The 16233-nt window shown below is 36.9% G+C and overlaps 1 protein-coding gene across 2 annotated transcripts; it reads left to right on the top strand.

Moving 5' to 3' along the window:
• The first annotated feature begins 1249 nt into the window (after nt 1-1249).
• On the top strand, nt 1250-15959 carry LOC139922233 (sodium- and chloride-dependent GABA transporter 2-like). 2 transcript variants are annotated; one of them, XM_071912688.2, is made up of 16 exons: nt 1250-1265; nt 2444-2574; nt 7049-7250; nt 9382-9516; nt 10136-10276; nt 10416-10500; nt 10589-10721; nt 10842-10976; nt 11072-11175; nt 11294-11418; nt 11507-11619; nt 11741-11878; nt 12654-12756; nt 12871-12971; nt 14499-14669; nt 14907-15959. In XM_071912688.2, the coding sequence occupies exons 3-16, from the start codon at nt 7055-7057 to the stop codon at nt 15069-15071; spliced, it is 1845 nt and encodes a 614-aa protein (XP_071768789.2). In that variant the 5' UTR covers nt 1250-1265; nt 2444-2574; nt 7049-7054; the 3' UTR covers nt 15072-15959. The 2 variants fall into 2 exon arrangements, with proteins under 2 accessions (XP_071768789.2, XP_078139510.1); XM_078283384.1 differs by lacking the exons at nt 1250-1265; nt 2444-2574 and having other exon boundaries at nt 7206-7250; nt 9447-9516.
• The last annotated feature ends 274 nt before the right edge of the window (nt 15960-16233 follow it).

Genomic DNA, 16233 nt, shown 5'->3' with positions numbered 1-16233 from the left:
TTTCAAGTTTGCAAAACTTTCTTACGACCATTGAACCTCAACCCTGAGTACAAATTCCTAACTACAAAGATTCAAAACTGAGCTTTAAACTTTCCAAAACTTAGGTTTAAAGCCATCAGATTGTGACAGTTACTGTATCTAACTCCATACATGGCAACCCTGTTACTTTGCACAAGGTGGGTTGACATTTGAAGCTTATATCGGCCGTTTCTCCCCATGTGATGAAGAACATGGGAACACATGGCATGCATGTAGGTTTACATGCATTTATTAAATAATTTTTTTAATTTATAAAATTCATTGTATATCGTTTGAAATAGGGGATAACACAGTTGACATAATATGATCATTACCATCAGTTAAACCATCAACAAAACAGTTATATTATTATTTATTTCATTTATGTTTTATATCCTTACTTACCTTTTTTTTTTAAATCTTTTTCTTTCTTTCTTTCTTTCTTTCTTTCTTTCTTTCTTTCTTTGTAATATGTCATTTTATGAATTGATAATGTCATTTTCCCTGACAAATTATGTATTTTTTGTGTGTTATGTAAAACACATTGAATTTGCCTTGTGTATGAAATGTGCTATATAAACAAAGTTTGCCTTGCCTTGCCTTAAACATTTTAAACATTCAAAAACACAAAATACAGAATGGAAACTTACTTGCTTCTCATTGATGTTTTGCCTGCATTAAAATGATGTCATCATCTGAAAATCATGTGACTTGTGGAAAATTCCAGTCTTTTACAGGGGAGTTTCATTAGTGTGGCAGAGTTGACAGTAGATTTAGGGATGCAAATATATTTAATATTTTCTTTTCTTTTCTTTTTTAATGCATTCATTATGATAAATGATATTATGACAGAAAGAAGGGACAACTAGGGCAATACAATATTTATTCAACTGGCATTTTTGTAGATTTTATTAATTTTATTTCTATTAGAAGTTGAATGAACATACTTAGTGACATTGCAAAATGGCTTAGATTCAAGAAAAAAAGTTATTACAATAAAGAAAATACACTTTCAGGTAATACAAATTGTGCTTTAAATATGAAGAGTTTCGTTCCAAAATGAGACATCACCATTAAAAAAAAAATGACGCCCACTCTCCCATATTGACTGCTGGCATTAAAGATAAGCACATTATGGGTTAGTATTGACGTTAGGAGTCATCTTAAGGCACTTGCAAATTATTTTGAAATATGTCAGAGGGTCTTAAAAGGCACCAATTTGGAGGAATGACTCAGATGTAGTACAGGTCAGTAAAGGAAAATAGAGTGGTAAAAACAAGCCCTGCCTACTGTTTTATAGGTTAATGAGTTTATGAGGAAAAGAGCACAAACCAAACTATCAGTTGTACTAGTTTTCCTGACCTGTCAGTCTTCTGTCTGTGGACTTGCCATAGAAATGGTAATGAATAGCATTGATTGTCTGACACCCTTTCACAGGTGTGTCTACTTGCAGCAGTTCCCCCAACAACTAAATGGGTGGGCTGGACCATCTTGTGAAGAAAAGGTGCAAACTAATTTAAAGGAATTCCATTTGTATTGGTTTCAGTGGAGAGCTTTTGTATTATAATCTTTATTACCACACACAGAAACACACACACACACACACACACACACACACACACACACACACACACATAATACTAAGTAATTTATCAGTCAAATGAAAATTACTCTACTATAAGCATAGCCATTAAATGGCATTAATTGATGGAGACAAATGCATTGTGGTGAGAAATCTAATACAATGATTGCATGCTTCTGTTCCTCTTGAAATGTAATGCTATACAGGTGCCAAGAGAGGGAAACTCCTCTAATGTGACATACATCAAACGGAGTTTAAAGTCCAACTCGACACAGAACTGGAGGATAATAATAATTTGTTTTTTGTCATTAATAATAAGCAGAAAATTATGATTTTAACACTAAATATGAGGCACAATGTCAGCTTTGTGGCAATTCAGACCAAGAAGAAACTGAACCTTAAGCCGTCGATTCATAACAACTACAGTAATTATAGATTGTGAAGAGTTATTAGCTAAAATACAGTACATACATTACTGTACATAGTAATAATATAGTAATAATAGTAACATAACAATTGGATATTAAGTGTTATCACATTTACATTTTTTCAATTTTTTTTCAAAAATAACAAATGGATGAGATAATTATAAATACTCCCCAACTCCTTTAAAAGTATTTTACAGAACAACAGCAGAGCTACAAATGTGCAGAATGTAAGCCAGTAACCCCACGATAATGTTATCTCCTTTATCTTAGCTAACATGCAAAGCGACATAGACACCAAGTTAAGACCATACATTTGTTCGTAACTGTGTGTGTGTGTGTGTGTGTGCGCATGTTTGTGTGTGTGTGTGTGTGTGTGTGTATGTGTTTGTGTGTCCTGTTCTATCTTGGTTTCAAGAGAAGACCGCTGTTGGCCTCAATAGCCCCTCCTCATAGACTATTTCACTCAACTCCAACAGCCTTGGAGAGTGGTTGGACTTTTCTTCCTGAGAACAATTTTCTGAAGAGGAAACACATCAACTACTAGAGGTAAAGTGCACTTATTTTAGTTTTGAGTTCTCATAAAGTATATTATATAAAAGAAAAATAATAGTCAAGAAAGTGTTAGTTAAAACAGGTTCAGTTCTGAATGAGCACAGCAGGTCTAACCGGTGTTCGAGAACATGTCATTTGGTATTAACACTTTTTTTTAAACACAATTAACTAGTGCTCCTTTGGCTCAGTTGATTTACCTACTGGCATTTTAGGCAATATTTTACAAATGAATCCTGTTGTGCATGCTAGCCTTCCTTCTGTTAGTTCTCTTGTCAGCAAGACAAAATAAAAGCAAACAAAAGTAGAAAAACAAAACAATAGAGTCACTTATTTCACTTTCAGGCAAAAACAACCTACAGTCACTCCTCTTTGCCAGAGACCCAGAAGACCATGACCTGCTTCTGAGAATAATACTGTAACCTACAAAATTTTTAAACATTTTCCAAATCATGCTCACATGTAGCAGTTTCTATCTGGACCTGACAGCACTTACTCTTAGAGACATTGCACTGTTTAGTTAGATGTGGTCAAAAGAATCATCCTAGCTACATGTAGCTTGCCAACAATGTTAGATTGCAGTGCTACAATTTGAATCCAAAGCTAGGAAGATTTGATTTGTTAACTTATTGACTAATTTGTCAAGTTTCAAACAAAGGAGAGGTGTAAAGCGGACAGTAAGGGCTGCTGAATACAGTAATGCAGAAAATTGAGAGAAGTATCTGCTCCACTGGTAACACTTTACAATAAGGGTACATTAATTAAGGGTTAGTTAATGCTTAATAAGCATTAACTAACCCTTAATTAACAGTTAACTAATGTCTCTGGTAATCATTTACTAATGGTGTTCATGTTAACTAAGGTATTAATTTATACATTATTTAATAGTCATCTTTATAAACTATTAAATAATGTATAATTTAATATCTTAGTTAACATGAACACCATTAGTAAATTACACATTAGTTAACTGTTAACTAACCCTTATTAAGCATTAACTAACCCTTAACTTAGTGTACCCTTATTGTAAAGTGTTACCGCTTCATTTGCCAAGGTACAGTTGTGATAATTTAATCACTACAAGATAAATCTCTCATCCTCCAACTGTCTCATGGCAAACTGGGCACATTGCAGACTGAGAAGCTTATAAAGTGGAGGCTGCCCAACGCCAAAGGGAACTTGTTTCACTTATGTGACAATAACTTACTAATAATTTTCGAGTGACAAAATTTTGCAAGCTAACATGAGAGAGGAGGCGCCTTCAGGGAAGAGTTTGTTTTCCACAGATTATTGGGCCTTTGCAGTCCCTTTATCTGTGATGACTCTTGAAATCACAATAAATTAAACAATAGTGAAACAAGAAGAGGAGTAGTTTCACCGGTCCAGCATTTACTTTGCTTGGGGCATTCCATTGCTTTAGCAATAACATGTAGTGCTGTCTTTTTTTAATGGTTTTGTGTAAAATATTAGCATATTCACCATAGATAAAGAACTTGTTTTGATAAAGCATATGCACCATAAAAGACACACAGAAGTGAAATTATCTTTGTTGCAGTAAGTTAATCAGTTTCTTCGCTAAAAATAAGTGCAGTCCTTTACCTGAAACTATGCAAAAATGCAAAGTAACCAGGTAAATGCAATTTCCATGAGTGACCTCTGAGTTCAAGTTCAAGTTTGTTTATTTATATAGCCCCTCATCACAAGCATGTCTCAAAGGGGTTTACAGAGAATGAGCCTAGCTAAATCTAGATGGTCAGCAATCAACCATAAAACAGAATGATATAGGACAAACATCAGGAAGAGCAAGACACAAAAACAGATTATAGCAAGACATAACAACCTACTCATTCTACATAGCTTAACCTACCCAGCACCACCAGCCTTAGACCCTCCATGCATACAAGGAAAAACTCCCATGCAAAAAAACTTGTTAGGAAAAAAATGGAAGAAACCTTGAGTGGCTGAGCGTGCAATAGGTGCCGGGAGAACAGTGACAAGAACATGGGCATGAGTGTTTATGTGATAGAGATGCAACTAACTTTACATGACAGCTAAGACTTAATCCTTTCAACAATATCAAACACATACATATTCTAGGTTTAAAAACATTCATCATTCAGTCATTTCATGCAGACAAATTTGTCATAAACTGTTATTTCATATATAGGCTACAAGTAGGTCAAAGGAAAAGTACATTTGTTTGTAAGAATCAGCTGACCAAATCAGAGCTGATAAATTATGTAGAGTAGGTAATATATGATTGAATGGGAAGGTGAGTTACACCTCAGGAATGAGCAAGGGAAACAAGCACAGCAAGTTTGTTCCTAATCAGCATATTTTGTTAAATCTTTGTTGAATACTCTGAGTTGTTAAGTCAAATCCGAAGCTTACTGAGCCAGTGATGGGTGTTATTGAATAGGCTCTGGAAGTCTTCACGAGTCGCGACACCCAAGATAGCTATAACCCACTCATTTGGTCATTTAGGAATGTTTGGTTCATTGTCTGAGTTTGATGGTAGGGATGTGCAGAGAGCCCAGTGCAAAATTATTTGTATTTGTATCTGTATTTGTTGAGGCAGCAAAATTATTTGTATTTGTATTCGAATAAAAGTGGAAATAGGCGTAACAATCCTGTTTTTGTTTTTATTACACTTCTAATTTTAGGATATTAAAGTGTTAAAATAAGTGTTCTTCAATAAACTATTTTGCAAAGGAGGGTTCCCACAGCGGGTCTTGAACTCCGGTCTCCCAGACCACGGATGACTGCGCTGACTCACCCAAAGATCAGCTCCACCAGACACAGACCTGCAGCCATTTATACATCCATGACACATAGACAGACAGCAGAGGAGAGAGACGGAGACAGCGATGTAACCTCGCTAAACTACGAGTCCTGACCTGCGTGTTGTTATTTGACATGTTTTTTTTTTTCTTCCCAAAAAAAAAATAATTTTAAAAATATTTGTACGAAATAAATATTCGTACAAAACCCACTATTTGTGCTTTTCCGAATACCGTATTCAGATTCGGCTCCACCCCTATTTGATGGCTCCTTTTGTGGAGCAGGTAGCTGTTTGGGGTCAGATCAAAAGTGAGGGTGGGAGAGACAGCTCTGAGGTATCACCGGCCAAATGCTGTATTTGACTGCAGTGACTCCCCAGCCAACGATTTGCATATAGTCGTGCTAGCAGACGCTGCACGAGAGTAGAGAAAGCTATTGCCAACCAGCCAACCAGAATGAGTCTGACACTTCCTAAAAGTCAGGCTTCTTTGGGCAGTTAGTTCAGTATTAGTTTCAATCACATTAACAGCAGCATCTACTCAAGATGTGTTGTGTGTGTGAAGTGAAATAATTAGCCTGATAGAAAATAACAAGAGAGTAGTAGTGTGAAAAACATGTGGGTCAAGAATTATAGATTTACATTCACTATCTCAGACTTTGTGCACTCAGTGGTATGTTGAATGTGTAAAATATGCTGGGTAAATCTCAGGCTAGCTAGGTAACATTAACTAACTTGGTTAGTGTATCCATATCTGTATCAGTTCAAAAATAGTGACCACTGCTATAACCTTATGCACATAGCATCATCTATGATTCACCACTGCAAACAAAAGACCACTCTAATCTAAACTCTTGAGACTGGTACCCTCTGCCCCGCTCTGTCCTCATTTTGTTATCTGATTCAAGTGCTGTCATTGCAAGACTATTCTGGCAAAATAGCTATACAGCATATTATCCAGTGTTTTAATTTCATGTTAATTTGGTTTAATTCAGTAGCTAATAGCTAAACACAATGATGGAGAGTAGGATTTTCTTTTTCCAATTTTCCCTTTGAACCAAACGTGTAGATTAAAATGTAGATTATTGTTTATTTTTGACTTGAGATTTTTCTATCATCCAAATAGCCTCAAGCTCTTCAAGTTTGACTTGATCCTACTGTACTTGTGACTTGACTTGGGACTTGCTTCACATTCATACACAATGACTTACTTGTGTCTAAGCAACTGTAGCAATGGAACAATGACGGTTTATTTAGAAAAATACAAGATACAAGTAGGAATTAAACACAAAATACTGTAGATTGTTGCTTAATGGGTTATTTATTCTGTGTGCGTTGCTGAAACATTTCACTTACATTTGACTTACCAACACTGCTTGAGTCATTGACCAGGTGTTCCCAACCTTTTTTGACAAATTGATATTGAATTTGGAAAAATTCCTGCCACCCGGTTCCTCAACTGCATAGAAATTAAACTGTTATTGCAGTCATTTTAATTCAGTTAGGAATTTTTCATTATAGAAAATGTTCATATCAGGGGACCCCTCTATAGACTCTATCTATAGATTCCTATTCAAACAGTTGTGATCAGGTAAACATGTACTCCAGTTTATAACATTCATAACGGCTGAAAAACAGCTTCATAACAGCTATACAGCACATTCATGAACACTTATTGATTCCTTGCCCAAGGTTGAAATGGACCACAGAAACAACGCAGAGGGGAAAATGAATCTGATGAACCTTGGGAGCAGTATGGAGCATCCTCAACCCAAACCTCAGGAGAGGGAAAAATGGGGCAATAAAATAGAATTCTTCCTGGCAGTAGCAGGACACATCATCGGTCTGGGAAATGTCTGGAGGTTTCCTTACCTTTGCTACAAAAATGGAGGAGGTAAATATATCATAATTGTTGTGGGGCTTTTATTTCATTGTGAATTAAATATGTATGTGAGGTGAGACAGAGTGAGATTGTTACCATTCTTTCTGCAGTGTGACGTCTTGCTTGCTTGCAGTCAAAATCTTATCCAGGAGAGAGAATGAATGAAGAATAATCAGAATACCTGTTTTTATTACATTTATGGCACCACATCTGCCTTGCTTTTAGTTCCTGAGTCAAACCATGAAGAATTTACCCCCTTTAGTTTGATCTGGGGGAGGCGAGAACATCCAAATCAAACACAGGTGTGCATGTACAAGATGACACAATTTGCCTATTAACTGTGTCCAGTAAACGGCTGACCTGTATGGCCACGTGTTTTGCCCACAATGGTGTAACGATTTCTTAATGCAGGGCCATGGGCGTAGGAAGCACGGGGGACAGGGGGGACATGTCCCCTCCAATATTAAAAGATGTTTAAAATGTCCCCCTCAAAAAATAAACCACGACATTGTGTTATTTTGCCTCCGCATTGAAGAATCAATCAACTTTTATTTTGAAAAGCCTTTGACTTCGTGCAATGTGGAATGAAGTTGAATGAAGTATCTCCATATGAAAAAAGTGTGCCACAAGAAATAGACTTGATAGGGCTTTATATCAGTGAGGAACAGACAGCAGCCAAGGCAGCGCTCCAAACTGCAGCCAAAAACAAAGCTGCATAGATCATGTGAAGAGGTGTCACTCTGGCCCTAAATTAAATATCTTAATTATCTATTAAAATCATTCCACTGACGTTTTGTCCCGCAAAGGCAGATTGTAAAGAATATAATGGCTTACATTCTGATGTGACGACAATGGAATGATATTAACTGTGTAGAAAAAATAAATACATTTATATTGTGAGCAGAGTGATGCCTCTTCACTTGATCTGATGGAGCAGAACAGTCAGCGAGCACGGGGCCGTTAAAGTGTCACTCATAATGAAGAAATTCATGGTAATCAAACAGCAAGATGTCCAATCAACACGACTGGTCAGGTGCCGATAGAGAGAGAGAGAGAGAAAAAAAAGAGGATGTACAGCAAATGAAACATATGATATTGCGCCAAGGAGGAATAAATGTGTAAAAAGTTATATAAAGCTAGTTTTCATGACTGTCAACAACAAAAGGTCAATAGCTTTGTTGCCACTGCTTCCAAAAAGCACAGACATCTGTCCGTCAGTTATGTAAAGACAATACTTTGTCTATTTGCCTCAGTGTCCTGTATGCTTGCAAGTATGTAATCTTTCTCTGATATTATTACAGCACAATATTTTCATCTGTGCTGATTTTTAAAAAGGCAAGGTAGGTTAGGCCTAGTTGTTTTGCAGATAAACTTAAACTTAATTCTTCACCATATTGGATGGCTTGCATCTTGTCTGAAACGTTTCTTTGCATGGCTCGTTATTCTACTGCAAGGGAACAGGTACAGTGCTGGCTTTTTGTATGTACTTTATAATTAACATCTTTTCAAGCTAAAGCCAGTCAGTGTTGTAGCAGGGCTTGGAGAAAAAACACACTCGGCTCTTAAAAAGGACCAGTGCACCCAAAAAATAAATGACTAGAAACCAGATAATATCAGTGCAGTTAGTTGGAAGGAAAATACAACTACATAAAACACTGTAATACGAAGACGGAAATTATTATTATTGTTATTGTATTATTATTAATTAGAAACAGGTGAAACTAGATAGATTGGCTGAAAGCCTGCTGTAACCAACACATAAAGCCTGATCTGTCACTTAGCACCTGAGTCATTCTTTCTTTATTTTCAGATAGCCTTTTTAAAAGTTACTAGAAATGAGTATTGCAGAGCTGTTTTTTGAAAAAATTTCCTCCTGCTGAGCATGCCCCCGGACCCCAGTAGTCAAATCTGTCCCCCCCAATGGCCAACTGCTTCCTACACCCATGATGCAGGCCTCTACAAAAATGATACCCATACCTCTTTAGCAGCCTTATAATCTTCAAGGACAGATTCTCCACATAATAACATTTATAAGCAGAACCACACCACCTTACTATATTCCTTTTTGCAACACCTTTTTAGTGTGTACAAATGTATTGAATATGATCAATGTTTTAACAAAATCTTCAATCTCTTTTTAAAGGGGTTTTCTTCATACCTTATGTTCTGTTCTTGTTCACCTGTGGCATTCCGCTCTTCTTCCTGGAGACATCTTTGGGCCAGTACACCAGTCAGGGTGGAGTAACATGTTGGAGGAAAATATGCCCACTCTTTGAAGGTAAATTTTCAAGATGTTCAAGGTTGTAGCATGATTTTTATATCAATTCTGAGAAGAAATAAATGCTACAAACAACTGCATGTAACAATTAGTTTAATAAGACAAGGCAACATTAAACATGTCCCACACAAATAATGCAGCCCCCCTCACAGCCAATCAGTGACATATATAGTATGTCACCTTGTTTTGATGTGTAATTGTAGCACCTCCCCTTTGGTGATATATGGACAAAAGTACAAATTACTAGTTTGTAATCATTCAGTACATCATTCCTGTAGCTGCCCCCCTTGGGACAATTGGTGTAATTTGGAAAATGAGGTGGGTTTACATCACTGGTGTTACCTCAGTATCAGATGTCCCATTTTTGGTTTGTATTTTAAAGTAGCCCTGATAACCCTAGCCTCATGCAAAGTGGGTTCTGGTTGGGTCTCATTCTGGTTGGGAGGGTACAAAAAATACCTGACCATCAGTGGAGGCACATTCTCACTGGAGACAACATTTCATAGGACATCAACCCACGTAATGTCAGATACCTCTACTAAGTCAATGCAAAGTAAAAACAAAGTAGTGTCTTTTCATTGTTTCAGTGTTAAAGTAAAACATCAATATCTCTCAACAGGCTTGGGCTATGGAAGCCAAGTGGTTGTTTTGTACACTGGGGTATATTACATCATCATACTGGCTTGGGCCTTCCTCTACCTGTTTTCTTCCTTCAACTCCGAGCTTCCTTGGGCAAGTTGTCAAAACAGTTGGAACACAGGTACTAAGATCTTGATTTCAAGCTGTGACACACACAGCTTGAGCATTGTGTTTAATGTGTTAATCAGGTTTCTAATTGTTTTCCAAGCTGCAGTACATCAGTAGTAATTCCTGTGTAATATTTTACAACTTCCTCTTAGATGGCTGTTTTGAGCATGGTCAGAATCATACATTCACTGAGCATCTCCATGGAAACACAACATCTTCAGTCGTAGAGTTTTGGGAGTAAGTAGTACAAATTAAAACGTCATGTAAGGACAGCTGTTTTTTTTTTTTACGCTTTTTGCATGTTCCTAAATAAATTTCATTATAGGAGGAGAATATTGGGCTTGTCTGGTGGAATTGAAGAAATCGGCAATGTTCGGTGGGATTTGGCCCTTTGTCTGCTACTTGCCTGGGTGATCTGTTACTTTTGTGTCTGGAAAGGAGTGAAGTCCACAGGAAAGGTATGGCAGAATCTTCACATTATGTTTTTTTACATCTGATATTATGGAAAATATTATTATATCATAAAGTATTGACTCTTAGTGACCCAAAAACTGAATTGGATGCCGGTTCTGTCTCAGGTGGTCTACTTCACTGCTACATTTCCATATTTGATGCTGGTGGTGTTGCTGGTTCGTGGCCTTACATTACCGGGAGCCAAAGATGGAATCAAGTTCTACCTCTACCCAGACCCGTCCCGCCTCACTGATCCAGAGGTACTAGCCTACTATTAAACATTTATTTGATGCTCTAATCATCACTTGTATTATTACAAACCTAAACTGAACTAAATCTCTTCCAACATTTTCAGGTGTGGATGGATGCTGGTAGCCAAATTTTCTACTCCTATGGAGTTTGCACAGGCGTTTTGACAGCTTTAGGAAGTTACAACAAATACAGCAACAACTGCTACAGGTTTTTATATTTATATCCTTGCTCATTATACTCTATACCCCTCTGCAAAAATCAGACTTCATTTTTTTTTTTGCAATTTGGATTAGAGTTTACTAATTTTCCAACATTTCACTTACAGAGATTGTGTTTACCTGTGCCTGCTGAACAGTTTAACCAGCTTTGTAGCCGGCTTTGCCATCTTTTCTGTGCTTGGTTTCATGGCATATGAGCAAGGCATAGACATCTCAATGGTGGCTGAATCAGGTATGAATTGTTGCCAATGCATGTTCTACAGAAAGCTGTGTAGAAATGATATAAATGTTTAATGATGTGATCAATGTACCATTTGTAGGTCCTGGCCTGGCATTCATTGCTTATCCTCGTGCCGTGGCCCTGATGCCAGTTCCCCAGCTCTGGGCCATCTTCTTCTTCGTTATGATCATCTTCTTAGGATTAGATAGTGAGGTAGGACCAAATATCCATCCTGTTTGAAATGGAATGATTTGATTCAGACACTTTGCGTGATAAAATAAATGACATTCATTTTTATTATTTAATTACAAAACAATCTCTTTCATCTTTATAGTTTGTATATCATGAGGCCTTGGTCACAGCGATCTCCGACATGTATCCGTCCTTCTTCCAAATCCCCTGTCGCCGTAAACTCCTTCTCCTTGGCATTAGTGTGGGAAGTTTCCTTATTGGCCTTCTGATGGTTACAGAGGTGAGGGCTTAACATCTTTGTGATATTAATGAATTACTTATGGAATCTTGGACAAACATAGACAGATGTATTATAGTTTTTCTCATTGTTCAGATGCATTTCTTGACAGTGCAGATTTTAAGAATAACTGACACAAACACTAAAACTATGTTTTAGTTTGTAAAACAGTAAATACATGTTCATAATACAATACATTTTTTGAAACTTTACATGCCATTAACAAAATCACATACTGATGTCTAAAATGCAATCACAAAAGATCTTCACTAACATCAGTTTTTTTTTTAATAAAAATAGTCAAATTTTAAGTTTACAGTTACAACCACATCATTACAATTAAAATAACTGAACATAAAATTAACTAAATGCTTTAGTGTCCCTAGATTTTTTATTTTTATTCAACATCTTGCCTTTAATTACATACATTCTCATCAATGTCTTATATTCTCCTTAGCCAAACACCAGGGATAAAAAAGCTTTGTGTGGCGTATCCAACCTTGGCTGCCTCAGCGGTGATGTCATCACAGGCGAAGAGCATTGCCTCAGTGAAAGATGATTTGCAAAAAAGTGTTGTCAGTGTGTGAAGACAACCAGAAATAATTAGACATTTAGCAAATGTCTTTGAGATAGTGATCATTGTGTCAATGCATTTGCAGTTTGTAACCACAGTTACCAGAAATGCATCTGAACAATCAAGAAACACTACAATTTGGATGTTACAATGACAAACCTGTGCTGCCTTTCAGAGAAGGATTATGTTTCTCTCTTTTTGCAGGGTGGACTTTATGTTTTTCAGTTGTTTGACTACTATGCTTGTAGTGGAATGACACTCCTGGTTTTTGCCATTCTCCAGTCTGTCTGTGTGGGATGGGTCTATGGTAAGAGGCATTGATATTTTTTAAGATATGAGATAATGCTGAGACAACTGACAGTGGAAATATGTTGCATGATGCAATGAGCCTGACGTGGCTAACATGATTTTTTTCCTAAAGGTGCGGATCGTCTGTATGATAATATACAGGACATGATTGGCTATCGGCCGTGGCCTTTTATGAAATACTGTTGGCAGTACTTCACACCAGCTATCTGTACTGTAAGTATTGGAAATGTTTTTACTATTGGCATGCCTGCTTATTAAAGATGAGATACGTAGCTACGTTTTTGGTGAAATCCTGTTTGTTCACGGTATTCTAACAAGCAAGTGTGTCTGACAGCTGCCAGTGGCTTCTGTCCCAACACAAGTACACATGTCTCAACCAGATGGAAGGCAGTACCAGTGACTGACTACTGTGTACTGTATAGGAACTCTAGGTTGTTTACACCTTCAAGTGTTTTCAAATAAATGCAATTTTGAATCAGCTGTTTAAGAAAATCAGTGCAATTGATTTTGCTGAAGAAACATTTCATTAGATGATGATTTAATGAACTGAGGAATGTAATCTTTCAGCAAAATAATTTTAATTTGCTGCTGATGTGATAGTTCAACAAGCGTTGTGTATTCATATTATGGCAAAATACAGTGACACTCACAGAAGAAAAATACATCATCAGCAAGGGTCATGTGTGGTCAAAACACAAATATGGGCTGTGGCTTGCAGACATTGGATCAGAGAGCAAAATGAAACAGGTGAACAACTGTGAATCACTTGGCTGAAACTTTCAATTCAAGAAAGGAACAGGTTGTTTCAGAAGCTCAGTGTAATGGGATTCTGTCATAAGGTTGCTGTGAATAAACAGCTTATAATACCTTTTGTTCATTCAGTGGTGCAAAGATTGCATGGACTGTAATTAACTAAAGAGCAGAGGAAAAATGTAGTACAGATGAGTCATCCTTCACCCCAGTCTAAGGTGTATGATTACATATGTGGTGCAGAAACCTACAAGCCCAAGTGCTTGAAAAGTTCTTGCCACTCTGTCAAAGTTGTAATGGCATGGTTTATTTTGGTTTATTGGTTTATTTATATGGTTTATTTTGACCGGTCCAATTATAAGGAAAGGTTACTGCCAGTCACTTTGTTGGGATTCTTAGTGATCACATTCATCCGATGACAGAGCATGGTCTTATGGTAGTGAAGTCTTCCTGAATGACAATGTCTTTAATTTCAGTGTGAGAAATAAAAGTAATTTCGATAAGTATGAAAATTATATAGAAATAATTCTGTGATTCAAGCCCTAATGGCATTTAAGTCCAATATGATATACCATTATTGCATAGGGCCTAGGCCATGCCCACATCACCAACCAAAACCAAAACAATAAGGTGGACTTGGGCAAATATGTAAAGCAAGGATTGCTGGATCTGGCTGCCAAGTTACTTTCTTTGTGTGAGATAGGCTTATGGCCTTTTTTAAATTTGAAATGCCACTACAGTTCCCCCTTTGGGCCAAATTGCATGAAATTTGGTACAGTATATGGGCGTTTGCTCTTTTGACCATATAAAATGCCACAGTGTAAAATATCAATCTTCATTGTATGTTTTCCATCAGCTAAATAAAATGCACAAAGGCCACAAAAATAATTTCTAAAAGCCCCTTTCTTTGTGCCCCTTGCCAACATTATATGATCTGAACTTTGCATTCTGCTTTTACATTTACTGTTCCCATCTCTCTTCTTCCTTTAGTGCACATTTGTCTTTTCCTTGGTCAAATATACTCCTCTCAAATTCAACAACACTTATGAATACCCCTGGTGGGGCTACACCATTGGGGGATTCTTTACTCTCTCGTCAACACTCATGGTTCCTCTGTGGATGCTGTATGCTATGAGTGTCACCCCGGGAACACTGAGACAGGTACAGTCGCATTTTCTTATTGTAAGAAAAGCTGAAAAGTACAATAGAAAGAGGGCAATAGAGACTAGAATGCCAAGAGAGCACAGGATATAGCAATATAATTCAAGCAAACTGCAATACTGACTTCAGTACCTCCAAAAGCAAAGTGCTTGGTTTTTATTGGTCTATTTTATGGATGCTTTGAATGAATTGTATCTGATGATACTAATGGCAAATTCTCTTGCTCTCCTTCCTCAGAGAGTCAAAGCGCTGTGCACTCCAGCGAAGGACTTATCTAGTGCAACACCAAAGAAGGCACTCAACTGTGAAGCATTTCAAACTTTCACAGAGTTATACACACTGCGCATGACTGAAACTCCTGCAGATAACAGAGCTCAGAGAACATCTATTGTTGAGCTGTAAGTAAAAAGAGGACATCCCTAAACTGAAACAGAACCACAACAGTGACAGATGTGGAACCAAAACAATATTGTCTGCCAGGCTGAGATGCCCCAGTGGCTTCAATCGGTACGGCGTGTACCATTAAGGCTAATGGCGGCGGTACAGGTTCGAATCCGGCCCTAGCCCTTTGCTGCCTGTCATCCCGTCTCTCTGCCCTGTCTTTCCTGTCTCTCTCTACTGACTGTCTAATAAAGCAGAAATGCAAAAAAATACTCTTTAAGAGACAATATTATCCCTCAGTCAGTATTGCTACCAAAGGTTTTAAGGGGAATACAGGGAAAGACAATAGTACAATATATAACAATGCATGTGGCATCAGTAACATGATTAAGCCACTTACTATCAGATCTTGGAGGTTTTGAATGTATATATAACTGTGACAAGTGGCATTACAGTAACAATACATCCATAACTTCACATAATTTGAAGCTTTACGTCATATGTTTATAGTGTAATATAATATAAACCTAAGCAATGTGATTTTTTAAAATGTGTTGTGTTATTTAAACAATGGAAACTGGTATAGAATCCGGTTGTTATAAATTGTTATTTTGATTATAAATAGTAAATCACAGTAATAAATTAGGAACTCAAATCACTAATTCACTTACTGACCGACTGAATGCATGAATATAGGAAGGAGAAGAGGAGGGAATAAAATACCTTGATGATAGATATTTTTTTCATCTGTATGCCAGTTGGCATGATATGAAACTATATATTTGCTCCATGTATTTTCTATGTATTAAACCAAACATTTTATGTTTTGTATATATGTTATGTATGCAAGTAGTTGAAAGTGAAAGTTTTGTAGTTTCAGTGAAATAATTTTACAGTTTGAACTTTGTTTAGCCACATATCTGTATTTCTGAAAAATAACAGTAAAATGCAAATTGCAAAATAAAGAAAACATTCCTTTGACATGAAGAGTTTGGGCGTTTCTGTAAAGGTCTGAGTCACATGTTTCAGTTCTAACTACTGTGGTTCTAGTTTTATGATGGCATAGTCTGATGTCCTGTATATTTTGGCACAAAGGACTGCAACATCAAATCCTTTGTATTAGTAAATAACTCTTAGGGAGATACTATAGTGCTATTTTAATCACTACAAACACAATGATTCT

This window comes from Centroberyx gerrardi, chromosome 5, assembly GCF_048128805.1.
Source record: "Centroberyx gerrardi isolate f3 chromosome 5, fCenGer3.hap1.cur.20231027, whole genome shotgun sequence".
In the NCBI taxonomy this organism is placed as follows: Eukaryota; Metazoa; Chordata; class Actinopteri; order Beryciformes; family Berycidae; genus Centroberyx; species Centroberyx gerrardi.
This window is presented reverse-complemented; position numbering and strand designations above follow the sequence as displayed.

Bases quoted from the DNA above. Each gene is read 5' to 3' on its own strand.
- LOC139922233 (XM_071912688.2), top strand. From the start codon at position 7,055: ATGGACCACAGAAACAACGCAGAGGGGAAAATGAATCTGATGAACCTT. The intron at 7,251-9,381 runs GTAAATATATCA...CTCTTTTTAAAG, and splicing joins TTGCTACAAAAATGGAGGAG to GGGTTTTCTTCATACCTTAT. The intron at 9,517-10,135 runs GTAAATTTTCAA...ATCTCTCAACAG, and splicing joins AATATGCCCACTCTTTGAAG to GCTTGGGCTATGGAAGCCAA.